Source organism: Aptenodytes patagonicus, chromosome 3 (genome assembly GCF_965638725.1).
Source record: "Aptenodytes patagonicus chromosome 3, bAptPat1.pri.cur, whole genome shotgun sequence".
In the NCBI taxonomy this organism is placed as follows: domain Eukaryota; kingdom Metazoa; phylum Chordata; class Aves; order Sphenisciformes; family Spheniscidae; genus Aptenodytes; species Aptenodytes patagonicus.
Window position 1 is genome coordinate 19,671,091 of NC_134951.1, and position 27,380 is coordinate 19,698,470.

The following is a 27,380-nucleotide window of genomic DNA, read 5'->3' on the forward strand; positions in this document are numbered from 1 at the left end:
CGTGCACAGATCAAGCTGCGGGATGATCAGAGTTGTTCTTTTTCCCTGAATCGGCACTGGGAGGGCAAACAACAGTTTTCTGCCAGCCTATGAGAGCATTCTTGTAAATACAGCAGATACACTGAAGCCATTCATACCCCCAGTATGGCACCGCAGCCAAAACTCATGGTTAAGACAGCAGCCTTGTCCTTTGGCTTAACTGAAAGGAAAGTTGTCAGGACTTATTAAAAAAAAAAACCAACACAGAAAATGTGACAAAGACTTGGAATGCAGTACTGGAAAAAGCGTTAGAAACAAAAGCAGTTAAGCAAATACATAGTCTTTTTTTTTTTCCCCAAAATTATTGTCTTAAAACACTGAAATATGAAAAATCCAGGTTGTGAGTGAAGATAACTCATAATACTAGACTGTGCTTCAAGGGCAAAAATCTACAATAACTGTTGTAGGTAATAAACACGTGATTTGATCTAGCAGCTCCCAGAATAGGAATCGGGGCAATTTAGGGGGGGGGGGGAGGGAATCAACCTTTGTTTTACCTAAAGGATGTCTCATTCAAAGTAGTTATATCAGATTGAAACATCTGTCATTGTACTCATATTTCAATCACAGATGGTTTCTCCCCCTCATGAACAATATACAGCTTGCACAAAAGGATAATGAGACATGGTGGCCTGGGAAAAGAAATAAAACTTCATCATGAAAAAAAACCTGTATTTTTCAAGTAGTACCTAAGCAAAAGCAAAGATTCCGCCCCCACACTCTTTTCTCACTTGGTCTTGCTTCTGTTGGGTATTTAACAAACTTCAAGTCAGGTCACTTCGATGCCCTAACATTGCCGGGAGACAGTCACTCAAGTTCTCCCACGCTGTGAAGTCCCATACACAGAGCAGTGCCTTTAAAGGCACAAAATCTGCCCCTCAGCACACCACATCCCCACACACCCTCCCCCCCACCCCCCTTCACTACATCTCATGTCTATAAGCACAGCACACACAAGCAAACAAAGGCCAGCAACCAGGAGTTGGTTTAAAGTCTTAGAATACCTGTAGAATAACTGTATTCTTTTTTGTATCTTGAGTTACAAAAAGGAATCTAAAAAGTCTTAAAGTCGCATCTAAGCGACTGATGTCATCTCTCCAGTAGCGCTCTGCCCAAGAACAGTGTAACTTCAGCTGTAGTCACTCCTGGGCCAGTGCTGATAAGCTAATGTGAAATGAAGCAATCCATTTCACAATGTAAACAGTTGTTTGGCTACACGGGAACAATATAAACAAATGGATCTATTTATAAATTATCATTCATGCTTGTTGTAGAACAGAGAATAATATGTTCCAGGGCAGAAGTTACAGTATTTCCAAGAATACAGCAGAAATTCAAACAGCTTGTATCTCCTTCCACCAGCCTGCCCCCACTGACACTCCCAGCTCTTTAGAAGCAATAAAAAGAGAGTGATACAAGGCCTGACTTTTCAGGAATAAAATACCTTTGGTTTAAAACGACATTGGGGATCCGGGGGGGGGGGGGGGGGGGGGACGACAACCTCATTATCATTCACATGGTTTCTTCCAACATCTCAGAAAAAGTCAGCGGTAGCATCTCTTAAGCGCAGTGAGGGACGAGGAAAAAAAAAAAAAAAAATACAAGCATGAAAAAACCGAGTCCTACTCCTACTTTTTCCACTCCTGCAGCCCAAACAAAGCAATTTCTCCCCAAGCTGCACACTTCACTTGTATCCGAGAACACTGGCGGTGGATGTCAATCCACACGCCTCTTTATTTATTATTTTTACACCCTCGAAGAGCGGCTATTGCACTCCAAAGCACTGAACTGTTTGAAGAAGCTTTAGCTCATTTATGGAAACCACAGCACAGAAAACACGCCAGCCTCAGGAACCGTTTTCGTTACGTGCCCAGCAACACCCGCTGGAAGCCGCACCGCCGGCAGCACCCTTCCCTCTAAGGCAGCCGGTGATCTGCCATAACCCCCTTACAGCCAGGTACCGCTCCGAAAACCGAGCGCCCCCCCGCCTCCTACAGAAACACCACCTTGCCGGCGAAGGGGCGCCCACCGCAGCGGGTGGCGCTGGATGCCGGGCGCAGCGAGCCGTCGGCAGCAGAAAGAACGCTGTTTCTGCCCTTAGAGCAGCCCTCGGAGGAGGCCCGCAGCCCGCCGACGGGCATGTGCGCCTGCCGCCCGGCGCGGGAAGCAGCAGGCAGAGCCCTTTACGTAAGGGGATGTGGGTGCCCCGCGCGGGCCCGCGCGGCTCGGCGCCGCCTCCCGCTGCCCCACCGCCGCGGCGGGGAGCGGGGTCACCCCCTACCCTCCCTCCCCCCACCCCCGGGCTCGGTGGAGGTACCCCCACCTCCCGGCCGCACCCCTCCTGCTGCGCCCGGCTACCCCCGCCCGCTGCCCAGGACAACTTACCCCGCCGCTCCAGCCTCTGCCGGCGCGGGGCGGCCCGCGGAAGGTGCGCGGCGCCCCGCGCTATCCCGCGGAGCCGCGGCAGAGCGCCGCCGCCGCCCCCCCAGGCATGGTCTCCACCCCCCGCGGCGCCGTCAGCCGCGGAGCCGGAGTGTGCGCGGCGGGCGCCGCTCCCGGGCTTTTCTCCGGCGCGGGCGGAGGAGGAGGGTGGGGTGAGGGAGGGCGGGCGGGGGCGGGCGCGCCCGCAGCTAGGCGGGCGCCATTAACCGCCGCGCCGCCGCCGCCGCCGCCCGCTTTGAAGCGGCCGCCCCGCTCCGCCGCGCCAGGCACAGCGGCGCCCCCTGGCGGCGGCGGGAGGCGCCTCCCGGCCCGGCGGGCGCGGGGATCCCGGGATTTCCCGCTTGGCAGCGCCGGGCGTGTTCCTTGCGCCGGTCCGAGCGGCGGCGGCGGCCTCCCCGGGCGTGCCGTGCTGCCGGTTTTCCCGTATTTTAATTTTGTTTTTAAGGAATCGCGTCTCAGGTTGTCCTAGTGTGACGCCCCCCGGCCCAGCAGGTCATTCAGCGGCAGGAGGGAAACACCGGGGGATTGATTTTACGAAGGAGGGGCAGAAGGGTTTGCCTTGCTTGCAACGAGGGGAAGAAGGGGAGTGCAAGGAAACCGTGATGGTCGTGGCTGTTTTGCAAGCACTGTTTAGCGAAAACAGCTGCTTTCCTCTTGTTGGTTTATGTATGGAGCAACGACCGGCTTTCTTCCGTAAGGCACGGGGACACAAAAGGAAAAACACCGAGCTGGAGAGATGAGTAGGAGCTGTCCGGCTGATTTAGTAAAATGCAGCGTGTGCCCTTGCCCGAGCCGTAGCAGGGGCGACCCAACACGAGCAGTCCCTGGGGGGCACCCTGCGGAGGTCCTGGGGTCGGGGAAGGCAGGCGGGAGGCATAAAGCATCTTGCTGCAGCTCTGCTCCTGGGCACCTTCGCTCCCCTGGAATATGCAGGAAAAAAACTGGCGAAGGCCGGGGGCTGGGGGGAAATGCAAAGCCTCCCCTCACACACAACCAATTACTGTGGAAAGCTCCAGTTCAGGTTGTCTAGTATGAGACTTTATACTGCAGCCCGAAGATGAGGAGATGAGCTTGAGAAGCCGCTTGTCTTTACTCCTCTAAATTGACTAGCTTTCCCCTCTTATTTAACATAACAGAAGATAATCTTTTTTTCTCCTCAGATATTTATGGATAGTTGTGTCTTTCGTAATGGCTGTCAGCTGAACAGCGCAAGGTATTTTAACTGTCTTCTCCCAACACAGCCCAGCGCACTCAGCATGTAACAAATGCTTTTCATCACAAGGAGAATCGTCACTATTGTTCTCCATTTCGGCCTAGATGCTGCCCTTGGCACCGTGCAAGCAGCCCCCTGGGCTAAATACAGACTGCATCCAGAATTATAGATCTCTTGTGAATGCAGTCACACATTCTGCTATTATGGTTCTGGGTTATATTTAAAAAAAAAAAGAAATTACAGGCAAACTTAAGAAAATAGAAACATTTATTGAAATGTGCAACATACTCGTGAAATATTTAGCACGAATTATGTGACAGTATCATTTAAAAAGTCATAATTTGTAACATTCAAATATATCAAGCATTCTTTACGCTGAAAAAGACGGCAACTTAAAATGCATCTTAAATGACAGTTTTATTCATTACCCAAGGTACATTCATGATTTTAACTGAAGTAATTCATTCTTCCAAATGCTCATTCTCTACAAATTTTAGATATGAACAGCTGCATAATGCTAGTAAACTACAGTGTAAGTTCCTTCCCAATTCAGCATCTTTAGCAAGTGCTTAGCTGCAGTACTATGAGATTATACATGAAAAGACAGTTAAGCATACCTGTGTTTACAGGACTTAAAATGTGCATGTAATCTCTAAGCTTGGGAGTAGCCCTACTGAATTCAGTATTATTTTTCTAGTCCCATGATGAAAGTTAGGCCCAATTACAGAATGAAAGCCTGAAGTCCATTTTTGGTCCAACGTGAACTGTGTTTATAGATTTAAAAAAATAAACCAGGTTAATCAAGCTGTAGCCAAAGAAATTTTTGAGATTTTACACAAAAATGAATTTTGCATATGAAAATACCAATAGCTATTCTTTAACTTCAACGACCGTCTGTCAAACTTTGTTATGTCCAATTCTTCATTTCCAATGTACAGGACTAGCATTTCCTTTGGAAAAGAGTATCACACAGAGCAGAAACTTTTGCTTAATTATGTATGGTAGCAAGAGGAGATATAAAATCCTTAGGATTTTAAGAAGATAAGAACTTAGAACCTTCTGATAAAAGCCATCATCAATGTCTTTACATTATTTACTGGATTTTCACATTTTCAGCTCGTTTGTTTATCCTGTAGCTTCCTCCGTAGCCACAGAGGATCTCTTGCAGCAAAAGAATAGCCATTTACAGAGAAAACTGCGAAGCAAAGAATAGCAGGATTTCTGGATCTGAATTGGAGTTTGTGCGCCTCACATCTGCGTGCTGTGATACAGCTGGCATTTTCTGCAGAAGCAGCAAGCTGGTAGATTTAGTGGTACATTGCTGCACTAAATGTCTCCCCATGCTGGGACTGAGCCAGCAGCAAAGGAAAATGCTTCTTTTCTATCGTGCAGCGTAGGTGCTGAGGAAGAGGCTAGATTTAACATTTGAGCAATGGGAATGCAGAGGAAGTCAAACCCCACCGTTACATAAATTTGCACTGCCCATAGTTCCCACTCAGGCAGAATTCCAACTGAGGTCAGCGAAACAGCTGCCAAAAGACTGTGGGGTTAATGTATATGGGCCACATTTTAAATGTCACTTAGTATTAATACAAGAAAAAAAACCCTGAAATTTAAGTGTCTAGGAAGTGTTGTGATTGCAAAATGCAAAATACAAAGAGACAAAAGAGCACCACTGAGACCATGTATTTACAGTTAGGATAGTAAAAATAGAAACTGAAGGAATTATAAATGGAAACATTTTCACAGTGTATTCAGAGATGCACCTTCCTTTATTCAGAAATAGCAGCTCCTACTTATGTGCTTTCCCCTTCAACTTTGAAGATGCATTAGGTGAATGCAAAACATTTATCTTGAAAAACTCTTTAAAAAAAAATCAACTAGCATTATCAGAAAAAGGAAAAAAGGTGTAATTTTCTCTACATGGTACATTTAATGCATGCTGGCTCCCAACTGCTGCAAATATTTAAATGTGTGAGACAGTCCAGGCATTGAGTTCAATGGACAGTAAGAAGGAGTAGCGCCAGCTCACTTCTGCTTTGTGCAATGCTTATCCCCGTGCCCTTCATACAGAGCTTTGGGGCAGATGGGACTAGTTAAATTTGGAAAACTGTAATTATAAAGTCATAAAATTTGCCAGAAAACCAAGAACAAGGGCAGCATATTAGATTACTGTTTTTGCAGGGGTTTTTGACTTTTCTCTATTTTATGTTGATGCTGCCAGCTCTTAAAATCAGACAGCTATCACAAAACCCAATTAGTTTCACTTAACACCTGCATGTTTGTAACCAGCAAGTAAGAATGATTACTGAGCCAAGCAACCTTTAAAACAAGGTTACATGATATATGAACTTTGTTGTTTGTATTCCATGGCTTAGCAAAATAAAAACCATGCGAATAACACAGCCAGTATGCAACAGAAGATACGTTAGGTGTGCTACATAGCATTAATTCATTTCAGAAGGAATCTTCATCAGAACTGTATGTATGGGGAAAGAAAAAAATGTTAAAAATATTAAATCAATAATTGCAGATAAAAGGGAAATGGAGGAAGTTACGAATAAAATGCAAACATTGTTTTCACTGTAAATATTTGTTAGAACTAAGGTCATTGCCAATGTGAAATAAGAAGTTGCTCATCATTGGGTAAAACGTACTTTTATGTTTTAGGACAAATACAATATTTTTTCATGACTAAAAATACATTTTCACAGAAAATTACATCCCCCAGCATCTTTTGCAAATATCGTGTGTGTATATGGAGGAGAGGGAGAAGAACAACAGACGCTTTTACAGTTAAGTCTTAAAGAATGAAAATTGCCAATTTTTTCATCTTGATTTCCTTTTAAATATACTATTACAGATAACGATTCCTAGATTCTGACCCTCTATTACCCCTGAAAAAGGCAGTGGCTGCTTCCAAAGGACTGCAAGCTGGCCCTCTTGTGATCGAGTGAGGAGCTGCAATCTACCTTTCCATATGAACGAGGCGGAATACGTTCCCTGATAAGTTTCCACTTATCCATCATTACATCTATTTATAATGAATTAGAGATTGGGGTGGGTTTTGGTTTATTTTCTGGCATGCACGCGTACATATTATCTTAAAACTGTTTCCTGTGTGACATTACCATAACAGTTTGCCCTTAAGTCCTTCATACAATGGACTAGAAAGTCGATTTCAGAGATCTATTTACATGAAAGCTCAGTAGGTACTTGGTAATGTTCAACCAAACAATAGATAAGAACATAACCTACATTCTAAAAACATTTAACACATTCATATATAGAGTTATACTGAACATCAATCTGTATAATATACCAAGTGTAGTAAAAAGCATTAGATATACACATATGTACATGCACATATATAGACACCCATTTTCTTTACATAATGCACCTGCCCTAACTCAGTATATTGAGTTACCAGTCCAGTTTCATGTCTGCTTTACTCCACACATACTTTCCTCCTCTTCTTAGGAACATCTTCTCATCAAATCCACTGAATTTTATAGCTGCTTCTATGCCAACATCTAGGATAGACTTGGAAGGCTCTTTCCGTCCATTTCTACAGTTTAGAAAACGCATCTGAAACATCAATAGGTAAGGCATTAGAGAGTCAATTTGTAAAAGCTTAATTTTTCTACAGAATTAAACAAGTTGCACTGCAATCCCACAAAAGCCTACGTAAGTGCATGAACAGTTTCACTGCAGTCCTTAGAAGGCTCAGAAGCTCACGGTTAAACACACTGACACATCTTAGCAGGAACAAAGCCATACCGTAATTCCTGAAGATTAAATGTTTGCCTTTCAGTTACACGTAAACTAAGTAGGCTCTTTGAAACTTAACTTTCAGGACAAGATCCGTATTTTTAAATTAAAGAAAAACAGCAAAGGCATCCTGCAAAAATACACATCTACACTTTTAAGATTCGTGATGCAGTGATCATGCGTGCAACCTGATGGCAACTCCTCCTTAGGTCATACTTAAATTCAAGTTCTCAATATGTTTGATGGGAAAAAATTACATCTAGTCCTTGTACTACGTGGTAAAATTATTTTATAGAATGCACAGTAAATAGAATTGGTTATCACTGTTGTATACATACATATATTAGCATACAAATACCAAGTATCGAACGAAGACTTACGTATTCATCCAGAATGAGGTATGAATCCCTCATCTGTAATAGATCAAAAGAAAAAACTAAATTAATATATAAACCAAAATTTCATTCTAATGAAAAATCAAGGACAAAACAAACAACTATTCCTTCAAAGCCTGATACAAATCTTTGAAACAGGTAGTGTCTTCCCACTATTTCAGTGAGCTTGGATCAAATTTATAGAAATAAACGACAGGATTACTAGCATGACTTAATGCATGAATAAACCAGTAATTCTTTGAATATGACCTCTCAAGTGCCTAATTGACATGTGGGTGCCCAACTGGATAAAGGTGTTTTAAATAATATCCAAGTTTTCTATTAAATTCTACATCAGCAGAACTTACACTGTTTTGCATATTGGAATGATTGTCATTTTCCAAACAAATGACATGACCATTTTTGCTGGGGTGTTTAATTATCACCCCAGCGGACAAAGGTGTTCTCCCAGCTCAAAGGCAATCTCCCAGCTCAAAAAGCTCTCAGGTCTATACCAGGGAACAGGCCAACAGCTGAAATAAGACATGTTTGCTCAGCTAACTGGACATCTACATAACCCTCCCTAAAATTCTGTAGGTAGCTGGAGCTTGCTGCTGTGTAGAACGGGAAATCTGTTTGATCAATTTGATGCCCATCTTTCACACAGGTTTAACAGAAATCAGAAACAGTCTTCTAGAACCAAACCTACTGAGGGAAGTCTACCCTTTTTTTGTAGGACTTCTTACATGGAAAAAAATGTAGAAACAGTTCTGGGTTCTCATCTAAACACCTTCTCTGATAAGTGCTCTCTCCCACCGAATGCCTTAAACACTAGACTGCACATCTATGTCTTCATAGTAGAGGCAACCCAGTCTGCTCACTTGAGCTCTCTATATATTAAAAAGTAAACTGTAAATGAAGAGTATTCATCTGTGGAGAGGAAAAGGAAGGCGAGATGGGAGATCTAAGGCATTCCTGAACTTGGTTCAACTTAGTAATCCTCACTCAGTTCATAAACTTTCCTAACAGTGAGTCTTCTAACTCTCCTCATGCCATGTATAGGGTCTGTAAGCATCTTACAAAAGATCCTGAGCTCCACCCTTAAGGCACTTTACTGCAGCTAACGTAAGCTGGATGGCAGCTCATGGAGTTAACTGCTGGGCTCTGCAGTAGCGCAAGGAGTCTCCTTGTGAATAAAGAGTCTGAACGTGCAGTCCAAAGGAGTTCAGATAGACAATGTTAAAAATGCGACTTTATTGTGGGAGGGAGTACCTAGTAAGATATGTCAGGCAAAAATACTAGCTCTGGTTCCTCAATACCCAACATAATGCTGACTGGGATGACATCTTACTTCGTGTAGGTCGATGACACCACCATAGCGTAACATGGTGAATCTCTATTAGGAAACTAGGCTTAGAGTATAAAGTGTGTTTACATTAACATCCAACCTTTTCAGGATCTTGTGCCCTGGTGGGGAAGAGCTATTCAATTGCAGAGGGCTTAATTATTGTTTAGAGTTCACCACTCAGCTGTGGAAAACTCAGTTTTTCCAGTTTCTGTGCTAATACTTTATACATCCATCTCACTGAGCAGAGGCCCACACAACGCTGTAAGAGAACTCCCGCTGGTTTCCACAGGATTGGGATCAATGGGTTTTTACTCTTCTGTTAATAACTTTGTGCTCAATAAAAAGCCTTAAAGAAAATTAAAAACCTTGGCTTCCACCATAACAAAACCAGTTGCTGACAAAGTTGTACTGTACCTCTTCTAAGCCAATACTAATAGGGAAAGTGTTAGTTGCCATGAAAGCTTCTAGTTCTTTCCCATCTTTCCAACTTTATTTCAAAATAAAGTAACAAAAGGGCAGTTTCAATTTTACCTTCTGATTAGATTCCGGTACCAAACAGGAGATATCTTTGTGGCGATCCAGGAATTGTTCAAAGTCTTCATCGCTGATAACAAATTTCTCTGCTTCTCTCAGGGCATCCTCACCACTGTTCTCCCCTTCGATGAGCAGGCACTGGAATACCTGCAGACAAAAGGCACCTGGTTAAGATTTGATGTTTTCATTTGCCTTGAGTATAAAAGACTGTCACCATGACAAAAACCTTCAGTTGTCTCAGTAGCGATGACTTTAATTTTTGTCAGTGGAGCCATACTGACACAAATTGTGATAAGTGAATACTATACGAAGGGCACGGTGCAGATTTATTTTTAGCAAATTAACATTACATAGTTCTAAATGTAATTATACAGTCGTGGTTCCTGACCAGATTTCCACAGAAATCTTAACTGCTCTGGTCTTAATAAGGGCATGGATAATAAAAGCTCAAATTAACTTTTGATTGAACCTCAAATAGTATGGCTGTATTATAAAAGCCAGTAAGTACTATGTACAGTGCAGACTGTTAAGTCAATCTGTATTTTTGAAGTTTTTAACCTGATTTGTGACTGTAAGTTTAACTAGCTTCAGATGGTCACAGAAAAGATAGAGAAGACTCCCCAGAAACAAAATGCAATAGTTTGTCTACTTAACAGCCTCCTTCTAATGGCCAAGTCCTCAACTACATTCAGACTTTGGGGGGAAAAAAGGTGCCTTTGCCATCAACGTGCTCTGTAACCCCAGTAAGAAAGTAGGCCAGGAAGCTTGATAAAATATTAAAATGTATGTCGTATTTTCCTTACACCCCTTTAGTAGGGCCAAGATTTCACAGTCATTTTTTTTTTTCCTGGGAAATCATGCGTGTACACCAATTTCCATGAAGCAAATAATGAGAAATTATTCCGTAAGTTCTCCCATATTTATGTCATATTATCTGTACCCATTTTCAAACTGATAACATAATGTATTTTATACACTTCTAGTAGAAAATATATGCACACTAACCACTCACACTCTGTAACAGAACATTAATGTCTACTGTACACTTATATATTGCTGATATATTAACTCTAATGTATCATTGTACACTAACTTTTCCTCATTTTCTCGACACCATGACACATTTTCAAATGTTAAAGACCTTCTATCTTACTTTAAGTATCGTAAAAAACTTAGATGTATGTACGCTGAAACATGTATCGTAGCACTGACAAGAAATCTTCCAACGCTAGCCCAGGCTGCAGCTGGAGATGTGACTGAGGTTCAGACAACAACTCCAGAACTTCATCATTACTTTTCTCTGAACAGGAAACCTATGGTATACACCACTTTCTTACCTTCCAGCGCACAGGGTTGAGTGCCTTGATCTGCTCATTCATATCTTCCTCAACATTAAATCTGTTGATCACTGAATTTATTTTGAAAGCAACAGCATACTCTCGGCACCACTGTCTCAGTTTATGCAGGTTTTCCACGTGGTTCTTCTTTCCTTGACCACGGCCAATTAAAACATTGACATTCTCATCAAAACTATCACATGAAATTGCCAGAATGTCTAAATATTCACCTGAAAGAAAGTTTTAAAAAATTAATATTCAGTCCTACAGTTAAAAGCTGTCAGGACTCTGCCCACTTTCACTTCCTCATGATCTGTCACAAAGTGCCATGTAAATGCAGTTCTGTGAAGTCATCACATCAACCACAAAAGCCACAGCAGCAGCAGCATCAAAACACGTATTTTGTGTGTGTGTGCGTCCAGCATTATAGAGACAGTCTGAGCTATTATTTTATTACACTATTATACCGAACAGGCGATAGTACAAACTGCCTGTCTTCACAACATATAATTAACAGTATTTCACTGGTATTTGCGTTCGGTTTGCATTTACTGTAAATGAACCACTAACCAACCATCTCCCACTTGCACCGAAAATCATCTTTCGGAGAGGCTGCCCCGAGGAGGCTCCCAAACCCTGCCAGTGCTTCCGTGCACAGTGGTTTTTCCTTACCGTACTTCTTGAACCACCGTTCCCTGATCAGGCTGCCGTTGCTAACAATGCTGACACTTGGCAGCTTCAGCTCCTGCTTGCAAAACTGGACCAGTCTGCCTACAAATTCGCCTCTGTCCTGAAGAAACGGTTCTCCTCCCGAGAAATTTATTTTCTCCATTCCTAGAAAAGGACCAAAGAAAGATGCTGCGAACCTCTGCCTGCCTATTGCCCGCTCCTTCCACACCCTGTCAGTGCCGGACCGCAGCGATATGAAGAGGGACCCCGGCCGTGTAGTTACAGGGATAACTTCTCCGGCGCCGCTTGGTCCTGCTGGGACGCGGCCGCCGCGCACGCCCCCGCCCCGGCTCCCACCGGCGGCCCCCCCGGACTCACCCGCCTCCTTGAGCATCGCCAGCCCCCGCTTGGCCTCCTCGAGGGGCAGCACGAAGGACGTCTTGGCCGTGTGGAAGCAGAAGCCGCACTTGTAGTTGCACTGCCGGGTGAAGTGGTAATTGACGCTGGTGGGCGTCGGGAACGCGTCGTCCCACTCCCGCTCCCGCCGGGGGCCGGCCGGGGCGGCGGGGCTGGGGGCCGAGACCCGCCGCCAGCCGGGCAGGGGCAGGGGCAGGGAGAGGGGTGCCAGGCTCCAGCACAGCGCGCCCAGCCTCCCGCGCAGCGCCGCCAGCAGCGCCCGCGCCACCGCCAGCGGCAGGCGGCCCAGCACGCCCAGGTACATGGCTCGGCTCGGCTCGGCTCGGCTCGGCTCGGCTCGGCTCGGCTCGGCTCGGCTCGGCTCGGCTCGGCTCGCAAGCTGCAGCGAGGCGCCCGGCGCTCCGCGCTTTAAGAGCGCGGTGGCCCCCTCCCGTCTCGTCCCGACCCGCCCCGCCGCGCCGGGGCGAGGGGAAGCGCTCGGTTTCGTTTTCCTTTCTCGCAGAAGTGAAACTTGGCATCGAGCCGCGGGCGCTCGCTCGCTCTTTCGCTTCTTCCACCGTCCGCTCCGACCCACTTCTTGCCCTCATGTTGACTTCTTTTTTTTTTCCCTTTAAAAAGGGGTAGGAGAATTAGTTTCATCCTGTTTGCAAATTTTAATGGGAAACAGAACCTGCTTGTGAATAAAAAGTGTTTCCTTTATGTTAATTAGTACTGTCATTTGCTATCCTTAAATCCTATCACCTTTCCTTCACTTTCCCAGAGATGATCTACCGGCTCAGTAATGTCTGGATCAGTGAATAACAGGGCTTCAGGTTTTCCCCTTCAGCCAGTATTTATTGTTATCTCTCTCAGCTGTTTCTCGCTGGAATGGATTCATGCCAGTAGGGCAGGATGGAGGCTTCTTGCTATGTCTAGCCCCGGTAATGCCACCTCACAAATGTATTGCTGCAGCATGATGGGAAACCTCTCAGTTCCTGAGGCTTTCCAAAATTGTCTCAGAGCTTGTTAGCAGAGACTATTTCAGCGAGTTACCATGGGAGGAACGTGCCCTTCCAGTTCCTTGAGGTTTACATAAGACACAAGTTTAAGGATGAAAGCAGGATCTTTTAATAAAGTAAAGGGTTTTTTGATCACAAACTTGAAAATGGGATTGCGAAAGGAGGAAGACAAGACAATGCAAGTTTAGACTGAAACCTGACATTGAAGTTACTCCTTGGTTGTTTCAGTGTTTCAATTAATTTGGCTAAGTCTGGTACGCTGTTTCCCTCTCGCTCCATACATCCCTTCTGCTTCATGTTAGGAACTCTGTCCCATTTCATATCTTCTCTGGCCCCAATTAAAATTCCTTTCTCACCTCATTCCTATCTTTTGTTCATGTCAAGTTGAGCCAATGCAGATATAGGGAGTACAGTTACTAAGAATACTTGTGGTAAGCACAAGATCTTAAAGGCAATCACAACACTTCAAATTGTGCATCTCAAGAAATACTCCGTGTTGTGTCTGAGTAGATACGTGTGTGTGTGTGTATATACATTTATGTATACCACCAAGCTCACAATCTCTGCATTTAGCTTGGCATAGCGATCTTATTGCAGGTGACAAATCATCACTTAGCTCACCTTGTCTCAGAAACTTCCCTGATCTTCTCAAAGTTTGGGCATTGCAAAAGATCCACTGAGGCTGGCTGAGCTCGTTGCCTAGTGCTGCAGCTGGATAGGAAAATTAGGTTCAAAATACTTCATTTCCAAAATCACTACCAATGAGTTACCGATTTCTCTCAACACAAGACTCACATCTGATACACAAACACTCCAAGAGCGTGTCAGAAGAGTGTTGCTCAATGACTCAGTAAACTAAAACATTACCATTTTTGAACTGTTTTTCTTTGAAAGGGAAGAGTTCTGTTTCAAAGAACAAAACATGCAGAGAACCTAACACTCAAGCTTACTCAAGACTTAACTGTTCTCTGTAATTTTATCTATGCTTTCTTAGAAAATGGCAATTATAAAAGCTGTCTCTATTTTTTGCCTCAACTAAGCATGTTTTCAGATGACACTCTCTGCATTACAGTAAAGTCCCACAAAGTAAACCCAGACTGGGATGTGCACCCTACAGATGTGCAAGTCCTAGCAGCAGCAAGAAAGACATTCACATTTTGCTTCCCAAACTGTTCTAGCTAACATGCTCTATTGTGAGACCTACAAGAAAACACAAATGTTCATTTTTATGCACTAGCTTTGAATCTACAAGGAATGTTGCAAGCAAGAACTGTAATGAGATTTTCTGTCCTGGAGCCTTCTAGAAGAGGCTCAAAAAAGGATGATGTTCTTTGAAAGCAGTAGGAGGTCTGATTCCTTCCCTTTCTTTCCTATGGAAGTCATCCTACAGTGGGACGACGGAGTCCCAGTACTCAAAATGTTTCAGTTCTGCAAAACTGCACCAAAAAACCTTTTCAACATACATTTTTCAAAAACGGTTGAATAATAGTAGTAATGGTGCACTGGATGGTATATAGGTACACAACTAGCATGGAAGAATCCAACTGGATAAACATGGATAATGCTGTTGTGCTCCCTAGTTGCTAGGAAAGCAAAACTTTAAAACAATGATATATTATTTATCTAAATAATGTATTTTTATTTATTTAGATAAAGAGATTGCTTTCTCCAGTGTGGCTAGTTGGCAGTTCCAGTCAAACACTATCTTGCTAGGGAAAGCAAATTACTGACATGAACCAGTAACATAAATAAGGTTAAAGGAGGAGCTGTTATCACATCATCTGTGAGGACCAGAAGTGGTCTAAGGATAACCAGGCAAGTCACGCAATGGCAGATGTAGTTTTTAGCATTTGATAAATGTATTACTTCTTGCTCCACTCCCAGCTGGAAATGATCTCCCTCATTGTGTCTGCAGCACCATAAATGGGATTCTGTCAAGGAACTTGTACTTGCAGTGACTCATCCCTCCTCGGGATGCACGAATCCAAGGGGTGCCTTTGAAATTACCAGATAGAAAGTTAAAACCCACATGCAATCAAGTTATGAAACACATATGAAACACACAATATAAATATAGACACAGATTAGGCATATTTGAAAGAAGTCCACCATGGGCCCTTAATGGCATGTACGTGATCTCCAGCTCAAGAAGCATTTGAACAGATGACTCCTAGAATGTGGGACAAGATGTTGGGAGAAGGATCCTTCTGCATCCTTTCCATACTCTTCTCCAAACATCTGGCACTGGCCGCTGTCACGGGCAGAAGAGGAGGGTCTTTTGGCCTGACACTATACTAACTTCTGTGTTCTTATGATCTTATCCGCAGACCTTTATCTTTGCTGGAAGGCCCTTTATTGGTGTCCTTTAAAGTTTATTCTGCATGAAAACACCTATATTCTATTTGTGTGTATTTTATGTACCTATGCATTTTATGGGCCTTCAACTTAAGTAATTCCTGCCTTGTGTCTCAGACAGCTGTTTATCTACATTACAGGACTGTGCACTTTATATTTTTAATGTTACAGGTTGATTAATTGTCAGGTTTTTTTCCTCTTTTTCCACTTTGGGTGGATCAAAAAGTTTTTGAATGGTCATACGGCTTCTTGTTGTATCTGTATCTCTTCCCTATAGCTACGTGCAAGCACAGTGGGCGCTCAAAGATGTGAAGAGGCTCCAGAAGAGTGTTTTTCACATAATTAGCACATTTGCTCTTCAACATTATTTCATGTTACTCAGAAGACAAAATGATAAAGGTCCTTGTGAAGAAACTGAAAAATACTTACCATAGGTTAATTTCAAAACAGATTCATACTCTCTACACTGATTTTAAATACAAAGATCTGTCTTGGACATAAAAGGCAACTCTTTTCCTATGTTTTTACCTGAACTGTTTGTGTGTAATCTGATGGGAAAGACCTAAAATCTTGCAAGAGGGTAGTCTTAAGTAATTAGCCAGGAGGACAGACATCATATGCCTATTATAAATGATCTCATAAGCATATTATAAATGAAGAATGAAGCACCACCAACTTGGCTCAGCAATGTTTATAGCAAGGTGGTGAGCAGGGAAAAGGGAAAACGAAAGTAAACTTTTTCCATTTAGTCAGCAGGGAGGGGAAAGGCAACAGCGGCATCAGGAAAACAGAAACACAGAAGAGCAAGGAGCCAGAGAGGTCAGTGAGGAACACGGCCAGCTTTCCAAACACTTCTGAAGTGAAACTTGGCTGCAAGTCGATTGGACCTCAAATAAATGAAAGAACAGAAAAGTGGTAGATAAGCTTCAGTGTAGGTAAAGGTAAGGCAATGAACGTAATAAAAAATAATTGAAACCTTGTATACCTAATGCTGAGCTCAGTAGTGGCACTTATATCTCAGGAAAGAGATCTCAGAGTCACTGTTGCTACCCCTCTGAAATCAATGGCTCCGTGGGAGGTAGCAGCAAAAAAAAATCAACAAAAAGCTTAGTACCATCCAGAAAGGTTTTGAGAACAAGGCAGATGGCATTATTTTGCTTTTCTGTGAAACCTTGGTATGTATAGCCATACCTTGACTGGTGGTACAGTTCAGGTCTCCACATCTCAGCAGGACCTCACGGAGTTAAAGAAGTTATCCCTGCATCTAAAACATCAAGGGGATGAAGCAGCTGCCTTACAAGAGATGGGGGCTGTCATTTCTGACATGAAAAAGCTGAGGAGAAAATCTGAGTGAGCTTTACAAAACCATGAAGGTGATGAATAAGCTGAATGTTGAACTGTTATTCACCAAAGTCAGCAACATTATTAGAAGGGGGCACTTGTTGAAACAAGTAGGATATGAGTTTAAAGCAGATAAAAGAAAATTGTTTATATGCAACAGGTTGTGCGCTGCTGGAATTGGAGACCACAGGGGTTTGTGGAGGTAGACTGCATCACAGAGTCAACAAGGGTTTTAGACAGATTTATGGAGCAAGGGTGCATAGAATCATAGAATCACAGAATCACAGAATCATTAAGGTTGGAAGAGTCCTCTAAGATCATCGAGTCCAACCGTCGACCCAACACCACCATGTCCACTAAACCATGTCCCTAAGTGCCTCATCTCCATGTCTTTTAAATACTTCCAGGGATGGTGACTCAACCACTTCCCTGGGCAGCCTCTTCCAATGTTTAACCACTCTTTCAGTAAAGACATTTTTCCTCACGTCCAATCCAAACCTCCCCTGGCGCAACTTGAGGCCATTTCCTCTCGTCCTATCGCTTGTAACTTGGGAGAAGAGACCAACACCCACCTCGCTACAACCTCCTTTCAGGTAGCTGTAGAGAGCGATGAGGTCTCCCCTCAGCCTCCTTTTCTCCAGGCTAAACAACCCCAGTTCCCTCAGCCGCTCCTCAGAAGACTTGTTCTCCAGACCTCTCACCAGCCTCGTTGCCCTTCTCTGGACACGCTCTGGCACCTCAATGTCCTTCTTGTAGTGAGGGGCCCAAAACTGAACACAGTATTCGAGGTGTGGCCTCAGCAGTGCCGAGTACAGGGGGACGATCACTTCCCTCCTCCTGCTGGCCACACTATTTCTGATACAGGCCAGGATGCCATTGGCCTTCTTGGCCGCCTGGGCACACTGCCGGCTCATGTTCAGCCGGCTGTCAACCAGCACCCCCAGGTCCTTTTCCGCCAGGCAGCTTTCCAGCCACTCTTCCCCAAGCCTGTAGCGCTGCATGGGGTTGTTGTGGCCAAAGTGCAGGACCCGGCACTTGGCCTTGTTGAATCTCATACAATTGGCCTGGGCCCATCGATCCAGCCTGTCCAGGTCCCTCTGCAGAGCCTTCCTACCCTCGAGCAGATCAACACTCCCGCCCAACTTGGTGTCGTCTGCAAACTTACTGAGGGTGCACTCGATCCCCTCATCCAGATCATCGATAAAGATATTAAACAAGACCGGCCCCAAAACTGAGCCCTGGGGAACACCGCTCGTGACCGGCCGCCAACTGGATGTAACTCCATTCACCACAACTCTCTGGGCCCGGCCGTCCAGCCAGTTTTTGACCCAGCGCAGAGTACACCTGTCTAAGCCGTGAGCCGCCAGCTTCTCGAGGAGAATGCTGTGGGAGACGGTGTCAAAGGCCTTGCTGAAGTCCAGGTAGACCACGTCCACAGCCTTTCCCTCATCCACTAGGCGGGTCACCTGGTCATAGAAGGAGATCAGGTTGGTCAAGCAGGACCTGCCTCTTATGAATCCGTGCTGGCTAGGCCGGATCCCCTGGTTGTCCCGCTCATGCCTTGTGAGCGCCCTCAAGATGAACCGCTTCATAATCTTCCCCGGTGCTTATGGCTTTTCAGCACCATAAATAGGTGCTGAAAGGAAGAGGTGAAGATGTGCTGTCTAACATTCCTAACCCGGTGACTGTGGACGCTGGAGAAGCATGAGGATTACGGGAAGGGACCATGGATAAGCCAGGCTTATGCACAGCATGACTTTCTTCCGGTGCTGGAGACAAAATAATTGGGCGAGAAGAGCCACTAGTCTGTCTCAGTAGTGCATATTATTATGTTCTTAAAATTAACATCTATTGGCTTATTAGATAATGAACCATGTTTTGCCCACTGTCTTCTGCCATCCATAACCAGGAGCTATAGCCATGTGTTTGAGTGATGTGGAACGACACTGGAGTTTTCAGGTATGAAAAAGGACACGTTGCACCTGAAGAAGCTATTTTCTGTACCTGCTGCTGAGGCTGTACTGAAGACCCTCCAAGGCTGCATTCCCAGCTCCTGTTCTGGCCCAGCCTTCCACCAGCTTCCTCAGCATGGGCAATTTCCAACTAGTATAGCTGATCTCTGGCTAACCAATACTGCCTACCAACTGCTCCCCTCTCCTTGCAGATACGCTAAGCAGAAGGTAATTTGGGCAGCATGTTTGAGCTGACCGGAGGAAAACACCAAGTTTCTGAGGAATTTCTTGTAGAGTGTACTGGCTTGTAGAGTATATTCTTTCAGAAGATGCATCAGAAGCTTAACTTTAGATATCTCTAAGTGGCAGTTTTCCAGCTATTGAAAGGGAGAAATAGGATTCTGCAGAGGTGCAGGTTCTCCTACATTTCAACTTACATATTTTGAAAACTCAAAATCCACATTTTGGGCAACATTACTCACAGCAGCTGACAGGAAACCAATTACAGCTATTTGCAGAGCTTCTGGTTCCAGCCCCTGAGCTGATGAAAGCTGAAATTGGCCATCACAAAGTTATGAACACACTGCAGGCTTGTAAAAGTCCGTTTTACTTCCCAAATTATTTGAGTCCGTTAGTCTTGTTATCAAGGCACGGAGTAACAGAACAATGGGTTTAGGCTACCAGTATGCCCTGACAGCTCAGTGCTACTTGGGCACTGCAACACAGCAAACCAGTTCAAGTTGGTTTACAGCTTGCTTGTCTCTTTGGCTCAGTCCAGAGCATTAGAGTGTGTTTGCGCTTCTTGGGTTTTTTTTGGAGACCACCAGGATTCAGCCACAGGAGTCCGTGGGAATGTGACCGTCTTCTGCTGGAGGGGGTCGGGCAGACCGGATCCCGAGGCCAGGACCTTATGTTTCGCTTGCACAGAGCCATTCCCGCGGGGAGCAAGCCCCTCCACTGCAGTGCCACTGAAGCGCGGAGGGGGGGAGGCAGAAAACCCTCCCCTCCGAGGGGCAGCCCTTGCCTGCAGGGCTTTTCCCCGTAGACAGGCGCTTTCCCGGCCGGCGGCGCTAGTTTCGTTTCCCGCTGGCTCCTCCTCCGCCGCCCGCCCCTCTCCGCGCTGCCGCCCGCCTCGGCTCTCGGCGGCGATGCTGCGGCGCTACGCCCCGGGGCCGCCGGGCCCCCAGCCCCTCCGCCGCGCCCTGCCGTCCGCCGCCTCCGCCGTCCGCGACCGCCTGCGGGAGGTGAGAGCCCGCCGGGGCTGCGGGGGACGCGGTTTGGGTCTTCCAGCTTCACAGGGTGCTGCGAAGGCAGCCTGTGCGGCGGGCGGGTGTGAAGGGTCGCATCTCTCCTTGCAGTGCGCGGCGTGGATCCCGGAGGCTGGAGCAGTACTCGACCTGCTGGAGAAGTGTCCCGAGCACCAGAAGAAAGGAGGTTTTCCCGTCGTAGTTTTTGAGGGGCTGGATGCCACGGGTAAGAGCCATGTGCGGTTGAAGAACCGCAGATGAGAAGTTGTTGGAAAGAGCAGCCGCTATGGCTTTCGGCCAGGCGTAAGGCTTAAAAATCCAAAAAAAATCCTGGAAACCTGTGACAGATTTGAAAGAATTAGTAATTATAAATCCCAGTCTGTCTTCTCTTACTTGTAAAGGATCAAACAGTCTATGCTAATTTTCATTTTCAGTGGATGAATTCCTTATCTATGTAAATGACAGAATACAAAGAGTGGAGTATTGGAAATTAAATTTCTTGTCCAGATGATGAAACGTACTTTTACCGGAGGGTTTTCAAATAGATGAATTAAAATAGTGGTAGTCGGGGAAACTGGCAGCAGTTTGTCTCTCAGGGAAATATTAGTTGCCTCTGAATAACTTTGTTTTCTGTATTTTCAGTTAAAGAGAACTGAAAATGCCCTCTAAGAAGAAAGTGTTGGGTGACAGCGCTGCAACATCCACATGAATTGTGACCTAGAAAAGTATTGTAAATGGACATATAGAGAAATTGCCATGCATTTAATGCATTTAAAGGAGTGAAGACAGAAGGCTGGCAAGAGGGAGGGGAGGAAGGCCCTGAGAGTAGGAAGTGGAATAATAATTCCTGGAACCAGACTCATAATCATTGTCCACTGAAAACCTTATCACAAGATACTCAGGTTACATGGTCAGGTGTCAGAACACGTGCTCCAGGTGAACAGATAGGAGCATTTCTCAGTTTGTAAAACTCAGTTGTATCTCATACATAATATAACAAATGCTTCCTTCTGTAAATGAAATGCAGGCAAAACCACCGTAACCCAGTCTGTTAAGGACACCCTGAATGGCGTTCTGCTAAGGTCTCCACCCACTTGCATCAGCCAGTGGAGGACAATATTTGATGATGAGCCAGCACCCATTAAACGAGCATTTTATGCTGCAGGCAACTACATTCTTGCTTCAGAAATAGCGAAAGCATCCACTCAGGCACCTGTGATCATAGACAGGTTTGTATATTTAAGAAGTCCTCCTATATCAGTGCCATCATACAGTTGTTCAGTGTTACAAGCAGAAGTTGTCAATGATAGTCTCTGGGTTTTGTCTTTTTTCTTTTTTTTTTCTTTTTGCAAGTGCTACTTTGCAGGTAGTCAGATAAATATTCAATCTTCTAAAGCGCAATACTTAGGATAACAGTAAGGTGGGGGACTTCTATCAGTGAAATACTCATAACTGGCTTTAGCACACATGAAAAGCGTTACGTCTTGAGTTAGGAATAGTGGAGGCATGGACTGTGCAGCCTGAACCAAAGCAGGGCTCTGTGACAAACCTGAGGAGAGTGAGGGCTGCTGATCATGGCTATCTCCAAGAAGCGTCTGAGATACGGGTGGATTAGAATGACCGAGTTTTAGGTAGACTTACTCTTTGAGGATGTAAAGCCAGAAATATGCTTCCCACTTTTTTGGTTTTGTTTATGTCATTTCTTGTTTTACTAACTGTGTAGGTAGCTTTCAGTATTGCTGTTAATAAAGAAAGTCTAGATGCACTTTGAACCCCCTGGCTTGTTTCAGTAGATGTACTGTAACCTCCCCCCACAACACACATACACAGAAGTTGTTTGCATATGTGTGACTGCTTTTTTTAACCAGCCTCAAAAACACTGAAATATATAAAATACAGTGCCTTATAGTGGTGGGAACGTTAAATGCAAGTGAAAGTTGTAACCATTAATAAAGTCCGTCTTCATCCACATGTGGTTGAAGACTGCATGTTCTATACCAAATGGGTTGCATGAAGTAGGATGGGAACCACAAAAAAGAGACTCTGCATATTGGGTTTGGACATATAATGCAACTCTTCTTTTGACCTCTCTCATTATATGAGAAGACTTTCTTTTGAGTATCTGGAACACTCTTTGCCTAATGTGTAGCTTCTGCCATATGTTTTAATTAATAATTCACAGCAGTTCTGAATACTGCATTGAGTATTATCGCCCCGTTAAGGAAAAATGGATGGCGCAGAATTGTTCTTTACAGTTCCTTCAAAATCACATTGTCACCTTCCTAGTCATTATTGCACTTGTCATTATATTGACACCTGTCTCCTATATTACTGAAGAATTAGTGTCCTCTTTAAAATTTCTCTCTCCATTTTGTATTTTCCTGACAGATACTGGCACAGCACAGCTGCCTACACAATTGCCACTGAAATAAATGGCAAAGTCCAGGATCTTCCACCAGTTCATGATGAGGTGTACCAGTGGCCTGAGGATCTCCTTAAACCCGATCTTGTTCTTCTCCTGACTGTTGACCCTGAGGAGCGAGTCCGGAGACTTCAGCGTCGGGGGCTGGAGAAAACAAAGGAGGAAGCTGAGCTGGAAGCTAACAGTTTGTTTCGCCAAAGGTACACTTTAATGAGGAATAAGAGGATGGAGGCAATCTTGGCTCCTGTAGGATCAGTAGCAAAATGTCGCAAGGGTTCATGGCTGACAAGGAGGGTAAATTCTGTCACTTCTGATTGAAAGTGTTTAAAAGCTGCAGGTGAAGAACTTCATTCTCTTGCAAAGGAGCTTTGAGTTAAAATACTTGTATTTTGCTACTTGCTGCTTTTATTGTAGCACCTTTCTTATTGTGGTCATGAAGGAGAGAGACCTAAAAGTTCCAGAACTGAGAAGCAAGAAGTTGAAATGCATAGCTTCCCCACCAAAGTCTGGAATTGAGCTCCGGATTAAGAGAATAAAATTTATATCTCCTCTTGTAGATGTCTTTAGTTGTGCTAAGTGTCTCAGGTCCCAATACAGTCAATAAATTCAATGGAGCCTTCAAAGTGATTCAGCTCACCACCTGCTTGGAGCCCAGTGATCTAAGCATAAGTGCCTAGAGCCATTTGACATGATCTGAGACATCTGCATCAGGCTGGCAGATGTGATGCAGAACCTGCAGGCCCTTTCTGGACCAGCAACTGGCAGCTAAATGAGAGAATCCAGAGCATCTCAAGCACAGAATCATAGAATCATTAAGGTTGGAAAAGGCCTCTAAGATAATTGAGTCCAACCGTCAACCCAACACCACCATGCCCACTAAACCATGTCCCTAAGCGCCTCATCTCCATGCCTTTTAAATACTTCCAGGGATGGTGACTCAACCACTTCCCTGGGCAGCCTCTTCCAATGTTTACCTACTAGATACAGTACTAGATACATTTGCTTAGGCAACTGAATTGCACCCTAGGTATCTTACTTCAGGGTGTGCTGAATTGCTGTCTAGGCTCTGTCAAATGTATTGTTTAGATCATCATTGTCTACAGTGGAAACTTAAATACCTAGTGCTCGTGTAGATACCTCCGTATAGACACCTGAATGTAGGTGTCTATCTACAAATCACAAAGCTGAAATCTACCTCTAGGGTTTTAACATTTCTGGTGATGATATATACCTTTAAAATATCCATTGCTTAGTTCTGACAGAAGCTGTGTGCGGACACACGGTTCATATAGGGGGACCTGCAGAGGGATGTGTGAGCCAAGGGAACATGCTGCCATTTAAGAATCTTTCATGTTTTAATACTTATTCTCGTCAGAAAGCCTTTGGTTATTTCTACCTGTTAATTATGTCAACCTGGATGTGAGAGCATTCAGAATCTTGCTTGATTCATCTTACAACTTGTGGCCTGAATGTTTGGCGTTATTAATTCTTGTGGGAACATAGAAAATTACATTCACATTCTCATTCACATCCTCATAGACTAAATGTGGGAGAGTTCTACATTATGAGAAGGCTTATAGTCTAAGCGAGGAGGTTTTCATCCTGTATTTCATTCCGTTATGCATCTGGTTAGCAAAGCTGATCAGAGGAAAGGGTTAAACAACGTGTCAACTCTGTAATCCAGTTCTCCAGTGACTCAAAGCTGAGATCAGTCAGTGAGCACACCTACACAACGCCATGCCATATAGTTCAGAGACACCTTAGCGGGCTCTGAATAGATTAACTCAGGTGTTAGAAGCAGGCTGTCCACTGTACTGCTGTACCAGACAGTATCCAGTGCTAAGCTGTAAAGAAAAAAATACTTTAATGCCATGCCATGTGAATATGGATAGAGCTCTGGGAATCAGTGTCAAGGAAACTATGTGCTTTGAGGTTCGCATTGTAATGGTTACTAATGGTTTATTGCTCTTTGCAGTAGATTTCATTCTGCAGTGCAAGCGCTTTCTTCCATGACTGATGACATTTCATATCCCTGCAATTTGTAGTTTCGTTTCTCTTGTTTGGTTTTTAAATAGAGTTGAAGAGTCATACAGAAGGATGGTGAATCCTGCGTGCCAAGAGGTCGATGCCAGCCCCTCCAAGGAAGAGGTTCTCAAGACAGTGCTACAACTAATTAAAAAACACTGTGCTTTGTGAAAGCAACTTCTGTGTAATAGCACTTAAAAGATATTTTATTATTTTCCCTCTATTTTTGCTACCTAAAAATGCACTGTGATGTGTTTTGTCCCACAGAAGAATCTTCTCTTTCTCCTGTCGACAGTAATCTGGGCAGGTTATGTTTCACTATTGCCCGCTGGTACTTTTCTGTATAAGGCAAAATACCACTCCCACATTGTTCAGCATTCTTAGCGAAGCCACAAACATACTACAGTCATGTACAAAGTACTTCAGAGTGCTCTCTGACACTGTGACATTTCAAGATGCTATCGTGTTGCATCTTCATCACCAGGAGAACCTGTTCCCGCATCCGTTGTGCACCAGAACTCACTGGACTGCAGCAGGAGCATTAGGTGCCCAAGGAGAGGCTGAAATGTCATCCATCAGTAAAACAATAAAATGATTATAGCATTGAGGAACAGAGAATCCAGTGGCCCAGTGTTGTTTACTGGAATAGAGAATGAGCAGCTGCTGCTGTGATGGGCATCCTGTAAAAAATGTGTCGTAAATGAGGGCCAATAAGCATCTAGGCTTCCAAGTAATAAAGTCCAAGCCTGTCAACATATGCAACTGAAATATCAATTCATTTCAGAGGGAAACAGGAGACTGCTGACATATTGGAAACAGAGACCTGAGAAGAACCTGAAATTAAAAACATTTGATAAATGATTGCTAAGATATTTTTCTACAAAACATTTTCTATATCCTATTAATAGCTTTGTTAACGTGAATTTGTGTTCTTTTGAGAGAATGAAATGAAAAACCACAGAGAATCTGAGCAGTGGGAGTGATTGTACCTTTTCACGTCACCTTTTCTTTCTTGTGTGGGTTTTTGCACATGTTGAATGTGAAAGCGGGCTACCATCAAGACTTCAGCTCTGCAAAGGTTTATTTTTATGTACGTTAGTTTCACTATTGTTACTCATAAGTGTAAAACTAAACATAAGGATAAGCCTTTGCGGGGTCAGAAAAGAACTGCAGATCCAGAAAGAGCATAACTAAAATGTAAATTTGATTTAAAACACTATTTTTACTTACTTTCCTATGTTAAGCAAGTGCAATTATCAGTGAATCTGTCCTGTAAATAAAAATGTACTCAGTACAAGTACAACTTGATGCCAAGTTCTTAGAAGTGTAGGTTTGTACTTAAAAGAGTGCTGGTAATATATATGCAACGAGTGGCATCAGACACTATTAATTACACACATGCAGTATATATTCATAGTCCATATTTTTCTTTAGCCCAAAGCTACTTAGGCAGACTAACAGAAGAGCAAAGCAAGGTAGACAGCAAACCAACATGTCCTTTTCTCAGGTCTTTGTTACAGTTAAAAGTCTGCAGGAGGTTGTGTGCCACATGCAGGATGTTAATGTGCATCATCACACCCATACTTCCCATTTCTGTGGCATTTTTGTCACATTTTTATCCGCAGTGTCTAAAAAGACTGCACTATTACTTTAATTTACCAGTGCTTTCAGTGTATAACAAATGTAGAGGTTTGCCAGTGGCTGCTGAAATGCAGGCAGGTCTGGGGGAGGAGCAGCAGGAATACATGAACACCAGCCATTGCGTGCCCAGCAAGAGCATCACCTGCTTCATGTGTTACAAACTGTTTTGCTAGGAAGTTTTATGGCCACAAGAGGTCAGGATATTGGTTTCAGTGCTTAAAAACCTGGAGCTCCAAATAATTCCATGCAAATTCAGAAACTTAGGCTATGTCTTGGTAGCTAAAACTGGTTTTCTGCAGCTTTGGAGTGGGGTCGTTGTGTAAGACTGGGAGGTTAGCCTGTAACACAGCACTGGCCTGTGGCTTCCAGACTCTGCCACACAGTCCCAAGCATGGTCAGCCCCTGGAGCATCCCTGTTTACCTGCGGCCAACCCATTTTGGAGGCCAGGTGTTTGCTAGCACAGACGAAGGCTGCTCTCTGTCAGTCAGTCATTGTCAGGGCAGAGGACATGCCAAAGCATATTTCTTTTATTACTACCCCAGTAAATTTAGCAATTTGATAATTTACTGGTTTACTAGTACAGACCTAGCTTTAGGACGTGATGCTGCAAAGATCCTGATACTACAGTCCTCCGAGCATCTGGGGTGTTAGACCAGTAAAGTACACACACAGAAACTTAATATCAAGCTTCTCAATAGTTCTGTTAAAGTCAGTGAATCCAATCCTTACTGAACAATAAACACTATTTGTAAAGTTCGGATGTTTCTTGAAGTACAAAACGATACTTCCATTTGCCCAAATTAAACTTTTTGTACTTTTTAGTTATTTTTAAAAATTGTCCAAGAGTTTTATATGAGAGAATTTTACGAGATATTTTATTTTATTTTATAGAACTCACCATAGTATTTCAAGCACCTTTTTTCTCATTTTTAATCTCATTTGCTTCCATTTTTTTGGTCTAGAGGGGAATAGTTACTTAAATAAAATGGTATTCAGTTGCCTAAACATAGACATCCACAGACAGTTAGTCTCCCTAAGGTATCTGAGATGTCTGTGTGGGGCTGCCAGATATGACACGAGACGTTTGGTTGAGCTGTTGATCTGTAGAGTGGCAGCTGGAGAGCTGCAGGGTTACCATATGGTGCCTAAAATGGCACTATTCACCCCTTTAAGCAGTGAGAGGGTTAGAAAGCGGCAGTGAAGCCTCTTTGGGCTGTGTCTGTATTAGCAGGTGGCCTGGAACAAGTAGGGCAG

At 44.0% G+C, this 27,380-nt stretch overlaps 3 protein-coding genes across 3 annotated transcripts in view; 1 reads left to right on the forward strand and 2 right to left on the reverse strand.

Moving 5' to 3' along the window:
* The window catches only part of RNF144A (ring finger protein 144A), a 69,563-nt gene extending 67,024 nt beyond the window's left edge, over positions 1 to 2,539 (reverse strand). Inside the window, exon 1 of the mRNA XM_076332822.1 lies at positions 2,425 to 2,539. The gene's annotated coding sequence lies outside the window, so the exon portion shown is untranslated. The remainder of the gene's footprint in view (positions 1 to 2,424) is intronic.
* Positions 2,540 to 5,445: 2,906 nt separating this feature from the next.
* Positions 5,446 to 12,448, reverse strand: RSAD2 (radical S-adenosyl methionine domain containing 2). The gene is made up of 6 exons (XM_076332825.1): positions 12,106 to 12,448; positions 11,731 to 11,892; positions 11,059 to 11,288; positions 9,719 to 9,868; positions 7,846 to 7,878; positions 5,446 to 7,282 (listed from the first exon to the last, which is right to left on the reverse strand). Exons 1-6 carry the CDS (start codon positions 12,446 to 12,448, stop codon positions 7,118 to 7,120), a joined length of 1,083 nt encoding a protein of 360 aa, XP_076188940.1. The 3' UTR covers positions 5,446 to 7,117.
* A 7,490-nt stretch (positions 12,449 to 19,938) lies between these two features.
* CMPK2 (cytidine/uridine monophosphate kinase 2) lies at positions 19,939 to 25,781 on the forward strand. The gene is made up of 5 exons (XM_076335309.1): positions 19,939 to 20,034; positions 20,149 to 20,263; positions 21,065 to 21,266; positions 22,426 to 22,659; positions 24,535 to 25,781. The coding sequence occupies exons 1-5, from the start codon at positions 19,939 to 19,941 to the stop codon at positions 24,653 to 24,655; spliced, it is 768 nt and encodes a 255-aa protein (XP_076191424.1). The 3' UTR covers positions 24,656 to 25,781.
* Positions 25,782 to 27,380: the final 1,599 nt, after the last annotated feature.